The sequence below is a fragment of the Rhinoderma darwinii genome, chromosome 1, assembly GCF_050947455.1.
Source record: "Rhinoderma darwinii isolate aRhiDar2 chromosome 1, aRhiDar2.hap1, whole genome shotgun sequence".
Lineage (NCBI taxonomy): Eukaryota > Metazoa > Chordata > Amphibia > Anura > Rhinodermatidae > Rhinoderma > Rhinoderma darwinii.
The window spans coordinates 200,926,036-200,945,802 of record NC_134687.1 but is presented as its reverse complement, the minus strand read 5'-3'; the positions used below and the strand labels follow the sequence as shown (position 1 = coordinate 200,945,802).

At 40.7% G+C, this 19,767-nt stretch overlaps 1 protein-coding gene across 2 annotated transcripts in view; it reads left to right on the top strand.

Annotated features, from left to right (window-relative positions):
* The window catches only part of MOB1B (MOB kinase activator 1B), a 98,975-nt gene that overhangs the window by 25,392 nt on the left and 53,816 nt on the right, over window positions 1–19,767 (top strand). For both annotated transcript variants that reach the window (XM_075860725.1, XM_075860724.1), the window contains exon 2: window positions 17,677–17,843. In XM_075860725.1, coding sequence (XP_075716840.1) covers window positions 17,789–17,843 — 55 coding nt within the window. In that variant the 5' untranslated portion in view covers window positions 17,677–17,788. The remainder of the gene's footprint in view (window positions 1–17,676; window positions 17,844–19,767) is intronic.

Below are 19,767 nucleotides of genomic sequence, written 5' to 3'. Positions count from 1 at the left end.
ACACACCCTCTGTACTAGGGATGCACGATGCATCGAAACTTCGATACTGTTTCGATACTCTGCATCCCCAAACGGTTTGATACCGTTGTTTCATGTATTTCGATACTAAGCTGCGCGGCCGCACAGCTTAGTATAGTAACACATGAATGTATGAGAGCGGGGCTGCGGCTGTGTAATACAGTCATTACCCGAGTCCTGACAAGTGTGCGGGATCAGCATGAGGTGATGCGGCCGGCGCTTCACTAATGAGCGGAAGCACGGAAGACAGAACATGGCGGGCGCACTACAAAACACATGTTCTGTCTTCAGTGCCTGCTCTCATTAGTGCAGCATCGGCCGCATCACCTCATGCTGACCACGCGCGCACTGTCAGGAGCAGGGCAATGTCTGTATTACACAGCCGCAGCCCCGCTGTATAACGTTGGAGATGAAAGGAACCTCTCATCTCCGCCGCTATTCCCCTGAATACTGCGATCAAAGCTGACAGAAGCATTCAGGAGAAAATGAGAAGGGGGGATGCCCCTGGATCGCGTCACAGGGAATTCCTGTGACTCGATCGAGGGCCATACAGCCCAGAGTCTATTGAAGGGCCCCAGGGCTGTCTTACCATATTTCCTGTTAGGGCATACTTAGGTATGTCCTAACAACTTCCTGTGTACTATACGTACACTGGCTTATGTACTGGCATATATCTGATATATGCCAGTACATTAAAGTTTAAACAGAGTTAAAACATAAAGTAATGTTAAATGTAAAAAAATACACATACACTTTTTTTTTTACAATAAACACTAAAACAATTCTCAATACATAAAATATACACATTCGGTATTGGCGCGGTCGTAGTAACCTGCACAATAATTTTTTTGTGTCATTTATGATGTGTACGCTGTAAAAAAAAAAAAAAATAACACAAGGTGTGATGAATTTAACCTCCATGTGCCTCACATTAATAGTAATTAACCCCATAATGTACCTTACATATTAACCCATTATGACTGAGAAACATAATGGGGTTAATTACTATTAATGTGAGGCACGTGGAGGTTAAATTCATCATCACACCTCGTGCCTCACATCAGAAAACGGAAGAACTTTTTATTTTTTATTACTGTTGGCAAAGTATCGAATTGGTATCGAAATCGCAATACTAAACTAAATATCGGTATTGAAGTCCAAATTCTGGTATCGTGACATCCCTACTAATACTTGGTCCTGTTGGATCTCTTTTTTAACAGTTACAGAAAAAAAAATTCTATCCTTTTAAGACCGCATGTCACCTAGCCACCACTTCTGTCCCCACTTTTTTTTTTTTTCCTGTCCCCCTCCTTTTTTTTTTTGGTCATGAAGAGCATTTGTTTTGCTTACGTTGTCTATGTCTAACCTGGACTTTCTCACTGTTCTACATCTCTCTGCATGGCTCTTGAATGCCTTTGTACTCCATGACTAATCCTAGATTTGTATTTTATCCTCTGGATCTCCTTTTATTTCTACTGAATGTTATACTTTGGTATTTTTGGCTATCTTAAAAAGGACTTGCTTCTCATTTCGCCTTGGAATGTATTCTCCTTTCTGCTTATGTAATGCTGTTTTTTTGGGGGTTTTTTCCCTAAAATTTTTGAAAAGTTAATAAAGTCTAATTAAACATAAAACATACAGAGATACATAAACACTCAACAAAACTTTTGGATGAAGGTACCACAATGCCCTCATAGCACAAAAGAAAACAGAGTAGATGCCCTGTTTTTTATGGTTGGGCAGAGCACTAAACTAGTGAGATCCTGCAATAGTATCCGTTGCTGAATTGTCATGACACAGAACTTACATTTTTTAGTAAATGGGCACAATAGATTTTTGCTATTGTAGAAAAGCCCATGTATTTTACTAGTCTCGGTTTAAATAAACAGAAACTAAAATAGATGCTTCCCTTTAAAAGGTGCAACTGTAACCATGGTATGTGAAAAATATGTATGTACTGCACTGCTTCATTAATAGAGAACAATCAGAGATTATCCTGGGAAACCTAAAATCAAGATTAGAAGTGATCCATGAAACGGTTCTCCCATGGCTAAACAACGATTAAACAATAGAAAGCTGTTGCCATTGTACAAACAATAGTTGAGTATAAAGCTGGCTGTGGCTAAATCGACTGCAGTATGCAACACTGCGCGCACTGGATATTGATACCATAGACCTTGCAGCTGCTCTGGAGCCCATAGAGAGAGGGGGCCCAGCCATAGTTGTTCACACTTTTTTCGGACTCTCTCTCCAGAGGAGATGCATTGTTAGCAAGCATGGGGAATTGGCCCAGGGGTCATAAAATGGGCGCGAAGCTCTAGACTTAAGGGGGGCATCCAGTAACTAAGTTACATATTTAAAAACATTTTTTATCTTCCAATAGTTCAGGTTAAACTACTGTCATAACATTTAGGTTCTAAACACTATGTTTGGTGTGTACCTTCAGAATATGTGTCGGGATATAGTGGATGCCATAAGAGTGTTCTTTAGCATCGGCTGGCCAGGTATACGTTGGACCTTATTTTTTTTTTTATCTACTGTATAGGAATGCGTAGTCTGCTGCACTTCTTATACAGTGGGCCACCCAAAAATAGTATATTGCATGGTATAAGTTTTTCTCACGTAGGGGGCCTATGGCTATGTTTACCTATCGCATACATTAAGCCTTTACATAAGTCAGGGGATTTCCCTGGCATATTTGCTGAATGTAAAGGTAAAATGTGAAGTAGACGGCCTAATATAAAGAAAATCTATAAGCACTAACCCGTAAGCTGGCCATACACTTGAGGTAAAAGTCGTCAAAAACCACCAAATTTGATGGACTCGACCGGTGATGTAATTTGTATCTATCAAGTGTCCCTCAATGTCTTACACTAGCTTGTTAGAGACACTATTATTGTGTCACAGCAAAATTTGCTCTCCTATCCGATTTTACTTCAGATGTAGAGAGACGTATGTAGCAAGCAGGCCGGTACACCAGCCAAGGAAACCATATGACGCAGAGGAGTCTCTTGTAGTGTACTGTTGCTTCAGCAATTGTATTTTCCAGTATTCTACCTGCATCTCTTCATGCCTAATGTAAGATCTGGTAGGAGATCGAAGGAGCAGTGAAACTTAAATACTGCGTTCCCATTGTCTTATGTTTAACACTTGCCAGCAGTGATCTATCTACCACAAAGGCACTGCTCTTGGGCCCATGGAGGTGGTGGGGGCAGTGCCAAATTGTTACAAGTGTTCAATTGGCCCAGCAGAAGATCAGAGTCCTCCAATGGGCCCAGGCATAGCAGAACTGGACTAGAACACAGACTGTGACACATGATCAGTACAAGATAAGTAATGCAAATGTATTTATAAAGTTACTTTACTTTTTATATAGATTACATCTGTATATAAACTGCAAAATGTTATTCAAAGATAGACTTATTTAAACTTTATTTCAATGAGGCCGACTACTTTCCATTTTATTGTGGCTTTTTTTTTTACATATGTTTCAGGGTAGAACCCACAGTGCCAGGTCTCCAACTAATAACAGACTATAGTGCAACTCCGCTCTGAAAATATTCATGAGCAGTGGAGCCAAAATGATACTGGGGAGCTTAATTTTATATTGTCAAAGGAACAGCTGCTAAATTCTAGCTATTTTGGTCTTTCACTGCATCATGCCCACATAGAGTTGCCAAGAGGTTTTGGATAGGAAAGATCTTTCTTTCTCTGAAGGAGACAATAGGAGAAATATATTGAGCCACTATTCCAAGTTTCCATAGTGTTGTGTTCTCCTGCATGTGGTGATCAAATGTGTGTGGTAAATAATGACTTCTTGTGGGAGGTAAGATTATAGCTGTGCTGTGTCATTTGTGCTGTGTAAACTAAAATTAAACTCTATAAATAAAGTGAAAATTTTAAGAAAAAAAATACCCCAATGTCTTTATTCATACACAGCTGCTCCTTTAACACAACATAGTATTTGGAACCATAAGGGAGGGAAGAAAACCTGGACTGCACATCCACTTTCTATACTTGATCTATTGCGGCTCAGCAAAATGTACGAACATGAGGTTCTTCGTAAACGTATTGATCAAACTGTATAAGCCCACTTGTCACTTCACGGCAACCTGTTTTAAGTGGGTCCCTACTCTACCAAGTGTAGTATCCCATGACGTTGCTCCCTCTACGGGTTGGCTGCTGGGCTCACCCCATTTCAGACCTCCTGGACCTACCCCACAAGACAAGATGCACCACAAGATCCACATGTCCGTTCCTCAAACAGCAATCTCTCCCACCACTCCCTTCCCCCCCCTCCCCAATAACATGCTTCAAATAACTGGACTACTTTAAACCCTCTGGGGAACCTTGACTTCTAGTCTGCCCTCTGCACAAGCTAGACCTACAGTATCTGACCTCAAAATGGGTCACTTCCACTGGTCAGTTGATGTGTGCGGCTTTAGACTGCATGCTTCGTGGGAATGTTGCTCCCACACTGGGGCTTACTTGCCCCAATGCTTTCTCAACATGGACTGTGTATGGACTTCTATGTCATGCCAACCTTGCATATAACAGAGGACCTGGTGTCCCCCCTTGCTTGTTCCATTACCCTTTTTACTTTATGTCTGTGTGATATGACTTCTGATTGGGTTATTTTCCAATTAAAACAATAAATAAATAAAAAATCCTTTACTAATTTGTTGAGTGAGAGTGAATGGAAAAATCGAATTTTTCATTTACACACAGAATATTTTTTTTAGTGTATAATTTGGGCAAAATACATGCCATTCCATTGACAAATTAAAGGGGTCTTCTGAGATTTAACATTGATGGTGTATCACTAGGATCGGGTGATTCCATTCATTGCATATGCTAGGAATGTGCATCAATGCTAAATGTTGGGAAAACCTAGAATAGCATGAAAAGAAACTTTGTATTTATGGTACTGTATATGCATTTTCTATAGAAACAGTCCTAGGAACATTTCCCAGAACTGTATTCTTTAAAAAGGATATGTCACCTTTCCTGACATTTCAGTAAATACTAGTATTCTCCATCAAATAACAATTCTGTAACATATTTTATATTATATACTCTACATTGTTCCATTCCGCTATTATTCCTCCTAGAAATTTATGAATAAATTAATAACTAGGTGTAACCATTGCCCTTGTCAAACGGGTGTGTCCCTACAAAGTCTCACCCTGTCAGCACTGATTGGACATTGTCAGTCTGTGTTGGGACACACACCCAACTGGTAACACTCAGTTGTCAATTTATTCATACATTTCTAAGAGGAATCACAGAGAAACCGCACAACGTATATTTGTAGGAAAAGAAGCTCTAGAATTGTTATTTCATGGAGAATACAATTATTTACCAAAAAAAAAAAGACATATCAGGAGACGCGACAGGTCCTCTTTAAAGAGGCTCTGTCACCAGATTATCAAACCCCTATCTCCTATTGCATGTGATCGGCGCTGCAATGTAGATAACAGTAAAGTTTTTGTTTTTTTTTAAAACGATAATTTTTGGCCAAGTTATGAGCAATTTTATATTTATGCAAATGAGCCTTTCTAATGGACAACTGGGCGTGTATTGTGTTTGTAACATCTGGGCGTGTTTACTTGTTTTACTAGCTGGGCGTTGTGAATAGAAGTGTATGATGCTGACATATGATGCTGACATACACTTCTATTCACAACGCCCAACTAGTAAAACAAGTAAACACGCCCAGATGTTACAAACACAATACACGCCCAGTTGGAAATAAGAGAAAACACGCCCAGTTGTCCATTAGAAAGGCTCATTTGCATAAATATAAAATAGCTCATAACTTGGCCAAAAATTATCGTTTAAAAAAAACCAAAAACGTTACTGTTATCTACATTGCAGCGCCGATCATATGCAATAGGAGATAGGGATTTGATAATCTGGTGACAGAGCCTCTTTAAGTAATAAACATCCCGATAATCCCAGTGAAAAAAAATCATGGGGGCTTTGCTGCAGATTCCTGAGGTTATCCCTTATGGAAAACAGAGGTATTAAGTGAAAATGTATATATAGATATCACTTGCTAATCATTTATCATTATATGAAAAATTATTATTCCAAATAGCATAAATCATAAATAAAGTTTAAAAAAAAGTATAGAAAAATGTAAGAAAAAAATATCTCTTAATTTTCTCATATTAGGTATACCAGAAACATCTGACAATGTGGTTTAAAAGGATACTCCACTCTGCATCTACTTTAAATATTATCAAGTATACTACGGAGTTGCATTATAAACAGGAACAATTCTTATAGTAAGCTGCTGTCCTGACAATTCACAGAATACACACTGCCATAAATGACTGCATTCTGCCAACATTTCATGCAGTGCAGGTATGATTATCCAATTATTTTCAAGGAGTGATACTGTAGGCTGCGTATTACACAGTATGTATTCCAGTAGGGTTACAGAAAATCACGCATTGGCCCCCTCAAACTATGGTGAGAAAAATAAATAAGCATATACTGACCAAGTCATGTTCAGTGCTGTGGGCAGTAGTTATCTTGCCTTCTGTCTGGCACCGGACAAAATATGTCTCCAGCACTTTCAATGAATGTGGTTAATGGCGGATCATCATTAGGGCGTTTTAGGTGGCTGCCCGAGGCTCCCAGGGGTCTGATGGCCGCCCAATACTACGAAATGCGTCAAAAAACGCTACAAAACTGCATTGTGTATGTCCTGCAAAAGGACTTGCAGACATAAGGCCACATGACCTTATGTCTGCAGTTCTTGTTACTGTTTAGAGACCTGTTGGTCACATGACCGCAGATCCTAGAATAGCAGCAAGACTCCATAGAGAAGACTGTGAGGTGAGCTGCTAGGTGAGTACAAGGGGGATGGATTTGTTTAAGGGGTCTGTATTTAGGGGGTCTGGTCTGGTGTTTTTATTTAGGGGGTCTGGACTGGGGTCTGTATTAGCTTAAGGGGTCTGTATTTAGGGGGTCCGGTCTAGGGTCTGTATTAGCTTAAGGGGTCTGTATTTAGGGGGTTTGTATTAGTTTAAGGGGTCTGTATTTTGGGGGTCTGGTGTGAGGTCTGTATTTAGGGGTCTGGTCTGAGGTCTGTATTAGTTTAGGGGTCTTTATTTAGTGGGTCTGGGGTCTGTATTTTAAGGAGTCCGGTGTAAAAGATCTGCCAGACACAGCTTCTGTGTCGACGCCCCCGTGGTTAATCAGTCTGCACTTGCTCCTAGGTCTGATAGAGTGACTCCATCTGCTACCACTCAGGCTGGTAGGCTCAGGAGTGGGAGAACCTATCACAGCCTGGCCAGACGGTTCTAGCTCCCGCCCTCGGCCTATTTATACCTTCATTTCCTGCTTGTCTTTGCCTGTGATTCTTTCCTGTTTCCTGGCTCTGCTGCTCCTGCTATTATTATTGACCTTGCTTCATTTTGACCCTGGCTTTACTGACTACGCTCCTGCTCTGCGTTTGGTACCTCGTACACTCCTGGTTTGACTCGGCTCGTTCACTACTCCTGTTGCTCACGGTGTTGCCGTAGGTAACTGCCCCATTTCCCTTAGCTTCTGTGTACCCTTGTCTGTTTGTCGTACACATATTGAGCGTAGGGACTGTCGCCCAGATGTATGCCGTCGCCTAGGACGGGCCGTGCAAGTAGGTAGGGACTGAGTGGCGGGTAGATTAGGGCTCACCTGTCTGTCTCCCTACCCCGTCATTACATCAGGTCTGGGGTAATTTTTAGTGTAGAGGGTCAGGTCTGGGGTCTGTATTTAATGTTCTTGTTTTGGGTTTTATTTATGGTGCTTGTTCTGGGGTCTGTATTTATTTAGGGGGTCTGGTCTGGGGACTAGGGATGTCACGATACCAGAATTTGGACTTCGATACCGATACTTTGTGTAGTATTGCGATTTCGATACCAATGCGATACTTTGCCAACAGTAATAAAACAGTAAAAAAAAGTTCTTCCATTTTCTGATGTGAGGTGCGTGGTGTGATGATGAATTAACCTCCATGTGCCTCACATTAATAGTAATTAACCCCATCATGTTTCTCAGTCATAATGGGTTAATGTGTAAGGTACATGATGGGGTTTATTACTATTAATGTGCGGCACATGGAGGTTAAATTCATCACACCTCGTGCCTCACAATAAGTGATAGAAAGCAGTTTTTATTTTATTTATTTACAGCGTACACTATAAATAATGCAACAAAAATTGTTGTGCAGGTTATTACGGCCGCGCCCATACTGAATGTGTATATTTTATGCATTGAGACTTATTTTAATGTTTATTGTAAAAAAAAAAAAGATGTTTGTGTATTATTTTTTTAATTTAACATTACTTTTATGTTTTATTTTTTAAACTTTAATGTACTGGCGTAGATCTATATTACAGTACATTAGCCTGTGTACTGATAGTACACAGGCAGTTGTTAGGACATACCTAAGTATGCCCTAACAACAGGAAATATGGTAGGACAGCCTTGGGGTCCTTCACTGGACCCTGGGCTGTCTGCCCATATATGGTATGTCCCTCAATCGCGGCACAGGAATTCCCTGTGACGTGATCCAAGGGGCATCCCCCCTTCCCATTTTCCCCTGTATGCTGCTGTCAGCTTTGATCGCAGCATTCAGGGGAATAGTGGTGGAGATGAGAGGTTTCTCTGATCTTCGCCGTTATAGAGCGGGGCTGTGTAATACAGCCATTGCCCAGCTCCTGACAGGAAGTGCGTGCGCAGTCAGCATGTGGAGATGCAGCCGGCGCTGCACTAATGAGCGGCGGTTCAGGCACTGAAGACAGAACATGGGGGTGTTTTTCAGTGCGTCCGCAATGTTCTGTCTTCTGTGCCGCTGCTCATTAGTACAGCGCCGGCCGCATCACATCATCCTGACCCCGCACACTTGTTATCAGGACTCAGGAGCGCGGCAATGACTGTATTACACAGCTGCAGCCCCGCTCTCATACATTCATGTGTTACTACACTGAGCTGTGCGCCCGCACAGCTCAGTATCGAAATACATGAAATAACGGTTAACGGTCTCATTGTCAGGATGATGTGTCCCTACACAGTGTAATACAGTCAACAATGTTTGGAGACTGTCAGTATGTACGGACACAGCCCTTTGACAAGGAAAATCGTAACACCCATTTGTCAATGCTCGCACAGAAAGGTAGTGTTTACTATAGACACGGCAGAGCGGCAGTGGGCCCAAGTTTGTGGAACAGCCCAGGCCCTCTTGTCTACTTAATCCGCCACTGAATGTGATCCAGATCTCCCAAGCTTATAGAGACCAGGTTCTGTCACCCGCTGACCATGGATTGCATTGCTAAACATATCAGGCGTTGCATGGTAAACTGGAATCTGAATGGCTCATTAACCCCTTACCGCACCAGGACGCACCGGTACGTCCTGTATTGAAGTGCTTTAAGGCACCGGGACGTACCAGTGTGTCCTGGCTAATATCTGTCACCCTGTCAAAAGACAGGGTTACAGAACTGTGCCGTCAACTGTTTATGACAGTTGATCTGTAACAGTAACACGGCAGGGGACCAATCATAGCGGTCCCCTGTCGGTGATCGCTGTCATTGGTCAGTCTTCTGTGACTGACCAATTACAGCGCATGACAACACAACAGTAACTGGACTGTCAGCCTCTGATCTCTTCAGTCCGAGAGTGAAGGTGAAGAGATCAGACGTGCCCAGCGACAGTGTGAATTCACTTGTCGGATCCAGCTATAATAACCCCACATTAACCCCTCCACTGCTGCTCAGTTTACCTGTTCCCTTGCTGCTGCTTTTAACAGAAGCTTGTGGGAGCTTCTCTTTAAAAAAAAAAAAAACAATAAATAAATAATGAGAGAGACAGGGATAGAATAGAGAGGATAGAGATCAGAGAGAGACAGAGAGAGAGAGGTTTAGATTATTAAGGATTAGTTGAATATAATTATATAGGTGGATAGGGATAGTTGGCTAGGAATAGTTAGAGAGGTTTTATAAAAAAAAAGTTAAAAAAATATAGTATCGAATTATATAGTTCACTGTTACAATACAGTTTATTGTAACAGATAAATTTTACTATAGAGAGAAATACACACACACTTTGCTGTATCAGTTTTGTAAATTTTATATATATATATATATATAAATATATATATATATATATATAAAGGGCAGTATGGCAAAGCGATCATATACAGCTGAAGAGGCGTACGAAATGCTGTGCTCTGATACTGAATCAGCTAGTGACGGATCTGAATTTATTCTTTCCTCATCTTCCAGCGATGATGAGGAAATTCCTCAGAGTCACGAAGTGGGCCGCCATCAAGTTTTCCCTGATAATAGCGAACATTTCTGGGTTCCCCCCGTAAATTATACCCCCCAAGTTCCAGAATTCAACGCTACTTCAGGGATTCACTTAGACACAGCGGGTCTTGATGATTTAAGTTTTTTTAAACTCTTTTTTTCAAATGAGTTTTTTAATTTTATTGTTATGCAAACTAACTTATATGCGGAGCAATTTATTGCCGCTAATCCGCAGTCATTTTATGCCAAGCCAAACAGGTGGCATCCTGTTAATGCAGTGGAAATGCATAAATTCTGGGGGCTGCTGTTAAATATGGGCATCACAAAAAAACCCTTTGAGATCATATTGGTCAACAGACTTGTTCCACCATACACCCATGTACCGCAATACAATGTCCAAGGGAAGGTTTGACGCAATAATACAATTTTTGCACTATAATGATAACCTGCAGTGCCCACCCCAATTCTGACCGCCTTTATAAAATCCGGCCTGTGATCACACATTTTACCAACAAATTCAGTGAAATATACACCCCTGGAAAAGAGATCGCAATTGATGAATCCCTCGTTCATTTTAAGGGTCGGCTAAAATTCATACAGTACCTCCCCAATAAAAGAGCCAGATACGGCATCAAAATTTACAAATTATGTGAGTCTGAAACTGGCTACACATACACATTCAGGATTTATGAGGACAAAGACACAAAGATTGAGCACGCAGATTGCGCCCTCCTGTCCTAGGTACAAGTGGTAAAATTGTCTGGGATCTCTTGAACCCCCTGCTAGACCACAGCTACCACTTGTACCTAGACAATTTTTACACCAGCGTTCCACTTCTTAAATGCTTGACTGTAAAAAAAAAAACTTAGGATGTGGAACCGTACGGAAAAATCAGAGAGGCCTCCCAAAGACACTCCTAGGCCAAAGACTACAAATTGGTGAGAGCAGGGCAATGTGCAGTGATGTGGTGCTCTTCTTAAAATATAGGGACAAAAAAGACGTCCATATGCTTAGCACAATACACAATGACGCAAGCACTCTTGTCCCTGTGCGAGGCAGATCTGCTGAGACCCCAAAGCCTGTTTGTATATAGGCGTATAATAAATATATGGGGGCGTCGATCTTGCCGACCAGATGATTTCGCCCTATGATGCTATGAGGAAATCCAGGACCTGGTATAAAAAATGCCTTGCTGTAAATCTCACAGAGACGCTGCAGACATGTCAGGATTCTGAATAAACATCACGTCCAGGCTGGTAGTGATGTATATTCATTATCAGGACACTACAGTAATGTTAGTGTTTGTATGTGGCTGCACATAGCGATATAACTATATCGCTAGTGCAGTGTAAATGAATGGAGAGAAGTGCATGACGCTGATTGGTCAGCGTCATACACTCCTCTGTACAACGCCCACTTGGTCTAAAGTAAAATACGCCCACTTGGACATTAAGAAACTCATTAGCATAAAGCTAAAAATCACTCATAAAGTGGTTTAAAATAGATCGTTTTTCTAAATAAAAAGCATTACTGTCACCTACATTATAGCGCCGATCTTCTTATATAGGAGATAGGGCACTTATAATGTGGTGACAGAGCCTCTTCAATGGGTTGATGAAAAATTGCAATAGGAAACTTTGGTTTTAGCTAACTTTTAGTTTAAAGCCGCTACAAACTGGAGTATCACTTTGATAGTTCACTAATCCATTTTTACAGATTTTAATTAATCCTATTTATTAGTGTATTCGACTCTTTTAGCAGTCAATAACTTTCATTTTGAGTATCATATCTGTATAGCACTCTTAAAACATTACGCATTAAACAAGAAAACAAACATGACCATGCGTTAATGTGGTGAGAATATTTAGGTTGCTTTATTCTCGGTTTCTTCATACTGATAACAAGGCAGCTGTAACTTATGTACCTTCTATGTATGGAAACATTGAGGAGAATGTATAGAGAGGGTTTCTCAAGTATCAAAGAAGGCTCAGTACTGGTTTTCCACAGAGAAACTGAGCCAACCAACACAGCTGGACCGGGGACTACTTTTACGTCTATTTATATCCATGCCTAACAAGGCTGTTTGCATTTATTTTAATACCATGTGCGGTTTAAGAAAAGAAAAAAAGAGGGCCAGAAATTGAAAATTTGCCATTCTTACATTTTTATTATAATACATTTTTTGCAAAAAATACTGTACAATGCATTTGGAAATTCTATCGGACTATCTTTCTACCAATTCACAGCTACAATACTTTTTAAATATGAAGTGTATATACACTACCGTTCAAAAGTTTGGGGTCACCCAGACAATTTTCCATGAAAACTCACACTTATATTTATCAAATGAGTTGCAAAATGAAGAGAAAATATAGTCAAGACATTGACAAGGTTAGAAATAATGATTTTTATTTGAAATAATAATTTTCTCCTTCAAACTTTGCTTTCGTCAAAGAATGCTCCATTTGCAGCAATTACAGCATTGCAGACCTTTGGCATTCTAGCTGTTAATTTGCTGAGGTAATCGGGAGAAATTTCACCCATGCTTCCAGAAGCCCCTCCCACAAGTTGGATTGGCTTGATGGGCACTTCTTGCGTACCATACAGTCAAGCTGCTCCTACAACAGCTCTATGGGGTTGAGATCTGGTGACTGCGCTGGCCACTCCATTACAGATAGAATACCAGCTGCCTGCTTCTTCCCTAAATAGTTCTTGCATAATTTGGAGGTGTGCTTTGGGTCATTGTCCTGTTGTAGGATGAAATTGGCTCCAATCAAGCGCTGTTCGCAGGGTATGGCATGGCGTTGCAAAATGGAGTAATAGCATTCCTTATTCAAAATCCCTTTTACCTTGTACAAATCTCCCACTTTACCAGCACCAAAGCAACCCCAGACCATCACATTACCTCCACCATGCTTGACAGATGGCGTCAGGCACTTTTCCAGCATCTTTTCAGTTATTCTGCGTCTCACAAATGTTCTTCTGTGTGATCCAAACACCTCAAACTTCGATTCGTCTGTCCATAACACTATTTTCCAATCTTCCTCTGTCCAATGTCTGTGTGCTTTTGCCCATATTAATCTTTTCCTTTTATTAGCCAGTCTCATATATGGCTTTTTCTTTGCCACTCTGCCCTGAAGGCCAGCATCCCGGAGTCGCCTCTTCACTGTAGACATGGACACTGGCGTTTTGCGGGTACTATTTAATGAAGCTGCCAGTTGAGGACCTGTGAGCCGTCTATTTCTCAAACTAGAGACTCTAATGTACTTGTCTTGTTGCTCAGTTGTGCAGCGGGGCCTCCCACTTCTCTTTCTACTCTGGTTAGAGCCTGTTTGTGCTGTCCTCTGAAGGGAGTAGTACACACCGTTGTAGGAAATCTTTAGTTTCTTGGCAATTTCTCGCATGGAATAGCCTTCATTTCTAAGAACAAGAATAGACTGTCGAGTTTCACATGAAAGCTCTCTTTTTCTATCCATTTTGAGAGTTTAATCGAACCCACAAATGTAATGCTCCAGATTCTCAACTAGCTCAAAGGAAGGTCCGTTTTATAGCTCCTCTAAACAGCAAAACTGTTTACAGCGGTGCTAACATAATTAATTGCACAAGGGTTTTCAAGTGTTTGTTAATCATCCATTAGCCTTCTAACACAGTTAGCAAACACAATGTACCATTAGCAAAACCTAAAGATTGGAGTCTGACACACCAAAGTAGAATTAAAACAATGTAACTTTATTAAATCGATATAAAATAACACACATTTAAAAGCAGAGATTTCCACAGTGCGGAAAGACAACCAGATTATATAGACACAGTAGCTATAACCATATAGATAATAAGTGACACAATGTAATCCTAAACAAGATGAAATTACAGCACATAACAATTGTATAGTATATATGTTTTAATAGTGAAGGATGTATATAGCAATATGTAACCAAGTAAAAAGCATTACATGGTACACCCAGGATGGTACCTGTATTAACAACCAAGAAGTTTATCTATAAGTTTACCAGAGGTAGAATAAACTATACCCTGAAGGAAAATCATATGCTGAAAAGGGACTCTTACCCATCATGACATTCACCGTCTCTGGTGTCAAGCCCTGACGCGCGTTTCGGCCCGGAAGCCTTTGTCTGGGGCCGAAGGCGTCCGGGCCGAAACGCGCGTCGGGGCTTGACACCAGAGACAGTGACTGTCATGATGGGTAAGAGTCCCTTTTCAGCATATGATTTTCCTTCAGGGTATAGTTTATTCCACCTCTGGTAAACTTATAGATAAACTTCTTGGTTGTTAATATAGGTACCATCCTGGGTGTACCATGTAATGCTTTTTACTTGGTTACATATTGCTATATACATCCTTCACTACATTATCAGTGTTTTCTCTACCTGTTGCCATTTATGGGTATTGATACATTACCCATTTATTTATTGCTGAGCAGGTTCTCTTGCCGTTTCATATATTATTAAAACATATATACTATACAATTGCTATGTGCTGTAATATCATCTTGTTTAGGATTACATTGTGTCACTTATTATCTATATGGTTATAGCTACTGTGTCTATATAATCTGGTTGTCTTTCCGCACTGTGGAAATCATCTCTGCTTTTAAATGTGTGTTATTTTATATCGATTTAATAAAGTTACATTGTTTTAATTCTACTTTGGTGTGTCAGACTCCAATCTTTAGGTTTTGCTATCATTCAGCGGGTTCCACCGTTACTACCATGCTCAGGTCCCTATAGATACTATGCATTAGGTCAAATACATGATTATAATAAAGAACTTGGGGATTTTTGTTTGTGGTGTTCTACATTTAGGTATACAATGTACCATTAGAACACTGGAGTGATGGTTGCTGGAAATGGGCCTCTATACACTGTAGCAGTGCAGCTACTGGACAGTGCAGAAACTCCAGTTTTAAGCAACCAGGGAACATGTACAGCAGAGAGGGTTTTCTCTGCTGTTGCTTGGGCTGTCTGATGAGCCTAGTTAGGCTCCACCTGAGACGGCTCTTTATATCAGGTGTGTGCAGTTCACACAGGGCTCTCAGTCTGGGGAAGACAGGCATGCTAGCCTGTGAGAGTCACCAACGTGTGAGGTAAAACTGAAGGTTTTGAGGTGCTGGGCACAAGGCTCAGTGTCTCGTAGTGAGGGACACTAAATGTGTTTGTTAGAGGCTGGACGGCCTAGGGTTTATTTTGTATGTTTATTGTTGTACCACTGATTGCTGTTGTGAAGTCAATAAAGCTAGCTGCGGCTGGTTTAAACCTTTTACTCAAGGAGTTGGAGTGAATTTTCTATGTGTGCCAACCATCTCACCCGGGAGATGGCGATCCCATGAGCTAAGTGGTCCCCATGTTGTCACAACACCTATGTAGATATTGCATTAAAAACCAGACGTTTGCAGCTAGAATAGTCATTTAGCACATTAACAATGTATAGAGTGTATTTCTGATTAATGTTATCTTCATTGAAAAAAACTGTTCTTTTCTTTCAAAAATAAGGAAATTTCTAAGTGACCCTAAACTTTTGAACGGTAGTGTACATCCAATGCATTCGGAAAGTGTTCAGACCCTTTCACTTTTTTCCCCATCATTCTGCGCTCAATACCCCATAATGACGAAGTGAAAACAGAATATTCATAATCTTTGCTAATTTATTAAATGGGAAAAACTAAAGTATTGCATTGACATAAGTATTCAGACGCTTTACTCGGTACTCAGTTGAAGCACCTTTGGCAGCGATAACCGTCTCCAATCTTCTTGGATATGATGCCACAAGGTTTGCACACATGGATTTGGGGATTTTCTGCCATTCTTCTCTGCAGATCCTCTCAAGCTCTGTCAGGCTGAATGGGGACCATTGGTGGACAGCCATTTTCAGGTCTCTCCAGAGATGTTCGATTGGGTTCAAGTCAGGGCTGTGTTGTCTTGGCTGTGTGCTTAGGGTCATTGTCTTGTTGGATGGTGAACCTTCAGCCTAGTCTGAGGTCCAAAGCACTCTGGATCAGGTTGTCATTAAGAATATCTCTGTACTTTGCTCCATTCATCTTTCCCTCAACCCTGACCAGTCTAACAGTCCCAACCACTGAAAAACACCCCCACAGCATGATGTTGCCACCACCAGGCGTCACCATAGAGATGGTATTGGCAGGTGATGAGCAGTGCCTGGTTTCACAGACTATTTTTTCTCAGTCTGAGAATTCTGTTTTCACCTTTTGTTGTTATAGGGTATTGAGTGAAAAACTTGATTTTTGTTATTTTAGCACAAGGCCTCAACATAACAAAACGTGAAAGTGAAAGGGTCTGAAGACTTTCCGAATGCATTGTATGTATATACACTAGGGATCATATTTAAAAAGTATTGTAGCAGCGAATAGGTAGAAAGGTAGTCTGATATATGCCGCAGAATTTATAGTGCTGACATTTTTGGACTATTTGTGATAGGAGTAACAATTCTTTTGCTGCCATAAAAAATGCTAGAAACCTGACGGATTTTTGAAAGGTTTAAGCTTTGCCTTTGGCAAATTTAATTCTCTGGACTGGCAAATCGGGTGAAACTATTTGTTCATCTGTAATGAAAGAAAAGTGGAGTAATAAAACAGAAAAACAACTTCACTCTCATGAAATAGTTGTACCCTCGTCATGCATTTGTATATTAATCATTAAAATAAAACCTTTTTAACTAAAGCAGGCCCACAAATGTGGCTGCTGCAAGGGAAATGTGGTATTACATTCTGGTCCTTCAAATGAACGGCCGAACATGTACTAGATTGAGAGCCGCCGTTTGTTGATGGCTCGGACTCTGGCTCATAAAGGTGAGGTCACAAGTGGGGGCCCTCCCTCTATGACATCCTTCACTTGATAAGATATATGGAAAGAAGGTGTCATAGTGAGAAAATCTCTGTCAATTGTGGGAAATAAAGAAAGAAAATATAGTAACCCAATCTTATGAAAAGATAAAATGGTCCTTAGACCAAACTTTGACAAATATTACGAGATCTGGGATACTTGGTTACAATTTTCAAAAACCCAAGAATCAAGACCATTACTTATTAAAAAAAAAAAAAAAAAGCATCAGTCTCTTTTCAATTCTTTGACGTTTAATGCCAGATTTTCCTCTACTGTATACCTTACTGGTCATTTTACCATGAACAAAGTCAAATATGTTCCACTCACATTTGTGTATATTTACAGCAGAGACAACGTTTTTTTTTGTTATAATGATTATATTGTAATCCCATCCTCCCACATCCCCTTCCTTTCTTTAACTCCATCCCTTCTTTCCTTTGTTTTAAAATCGAAATGAAAAAACGTATAAAAAAAGCGGGTTTTTTTCTTTGTTTTTTTTTTAGTGGCAATCGATCTTCGAAAACCTTTAAGCCAAAAAAGAGCATTCCTGAAGGCTCCCATCAGTACGAGTTGTTAAAACATGCGGAAGCCACGCTGGGTAGTGGAAACCTGCGCATGGCTGTCATGCTGCCAGAGGGAGAAGATCTCAATGAGTGGGTGGCTGTGAACAGTAAGTGCTTAGAAGTTTCCTACCTTAAGCGTTTCCCAACCACCGGTCCTTAAAACCTGCGCCATAGTTTATTAAGGCGCGGGTTTTAGCTTGCTCCCCACTTAGTGACTGGCGGGGACCCTGAGGAGAAGATAGAAGCAGCTTTCACTTCTTCTATCTTCCACGATCTCTTCTACACAGTGCTCAATGATCGCTGTGCATAGAATAGAGAAAGCGGCAGGGCCGCTGTCTCTATTGGTCCCGGTGATCATGTCACATGATCACCAGGATGCTATTAGTGGCAGGCTGCTGCTGGGTCTAACTAGACCCGGCACAACCCTATTAGTGACAATAGTCACTATAACACAATAAGAGGGCTGAACTCCCCTATAGCTGGGGCTGCTGTGCAACCCCAGTTACAGGGGAAAAGCATGGTGTAAAAGAAGAAGAAATGTAGTCCCCCAAAGGTCTTTTCTGACCTTTTGGGGGACTGACCATAATAATAAAAAAATAAAAGTAAAATAAAGTACAAAAAAAATATAATAAATATTCATAAAATACCCACGCAAAAAAAACGTCCCCACACCAATCATTGTCGTAACACTAGTCCTGACCCAATTACCCTAAAATAGACTTGTAATATATCAAAATGTATGGTAGACAATGACGATCACAAATAAAAGGTATATTTTAGGTTAAAACTATATTATTACCAGAAAAAATTCTCTGAAAAACAAATTTTCAAACTTTAAGCCTAGAAATGGCAAAAAGGATGTGTATAATAATTATAGCAGTAGAAACCTGCATTGTCTATGAAAAAAACATCGCAAAAATCACGTCGCTAGCCCAACATATAAAAAAGTTATAGCCGTTTAAGGCCCCATGCACACGACCGTAAAAAACCTCCATTTTTGCGGACCGCAGTTGCGGTCCGCAAAAACGGAGCCATTCACTTTCATTGAACACTGACACCTTTCCGTAGCACTACGGAAGGGTGTCAGTGCCGTGGAAATTTTCCGGAAATTATGGAACATGTCCGTTCTTTCGCATTTTGCGGGCCGTGCTCCCATACTTTGTATGGGAGCACGGCCCGAAAATGCGGCTGTCAGTCAGCGGCCGTCCGTGCCCGCAATCGCGGGCCGTGATTGTGGGCACGGTCGTGTGCATGGGGCCTAACTAACTGGCATGGTGTAATTGCTGCCAAGCTTCTCTTCCCATTCTTTGTCATCAGCACACTGCCCGTCCAGCTATGACCTGAGCAGCTAAATCATGTCTGACAATCTGGTTGTTAAGAAAACATTGCCTAACAACCACAGTCTTTTCAAAGGAGTTTGTTCCTACTAACCAGTCTTTCTCAGATACTCACGTCAGAGTAGTATTGCCCCTGAATTAAGGGCACAATAGGAGACTTGTCAGCACTAATATTATGTCTTTCTCTATCAGTTACTGCCAACTAGATTTTATTTTTACAAAACTATGGTTAGGTGAATAGCCTCTTATACAGTTAGGTCCAGAATTATTTGGACAGTGACACAAGTTTTGGCATATTAGTTGTTTACAAAAACATATTGAATATACAGTTATATAATCAATATGGGCTTAAAGTGCAGACTCTCAGCTTTAATTTGAGGGTATTCACATCCTAATTTTACATAGTTACATAGTTACATAGTTAGTACGGCTGAAAAAAGACACATGTCCATCAAGTTCAACCAAGGGACGGGAAAAGGGAAGGAAAAATTTCTACACATAGGAGCTAATATTTTTTTGTTCTAGGAAATTATCTAACCCTTTTTTAAAACCATCTACTGTCCCTGCAGTGACCAGCTCCTGCGGTAGGCTATTCCATAGATTCACAGTTCTCACGGTAAAGAAGGCTTGTCGCCTCTGCAGCTTGAACCTTTTTTTCTCCAGACGGAGGGAGTGCCCCCTTGTTTTTTGAGGG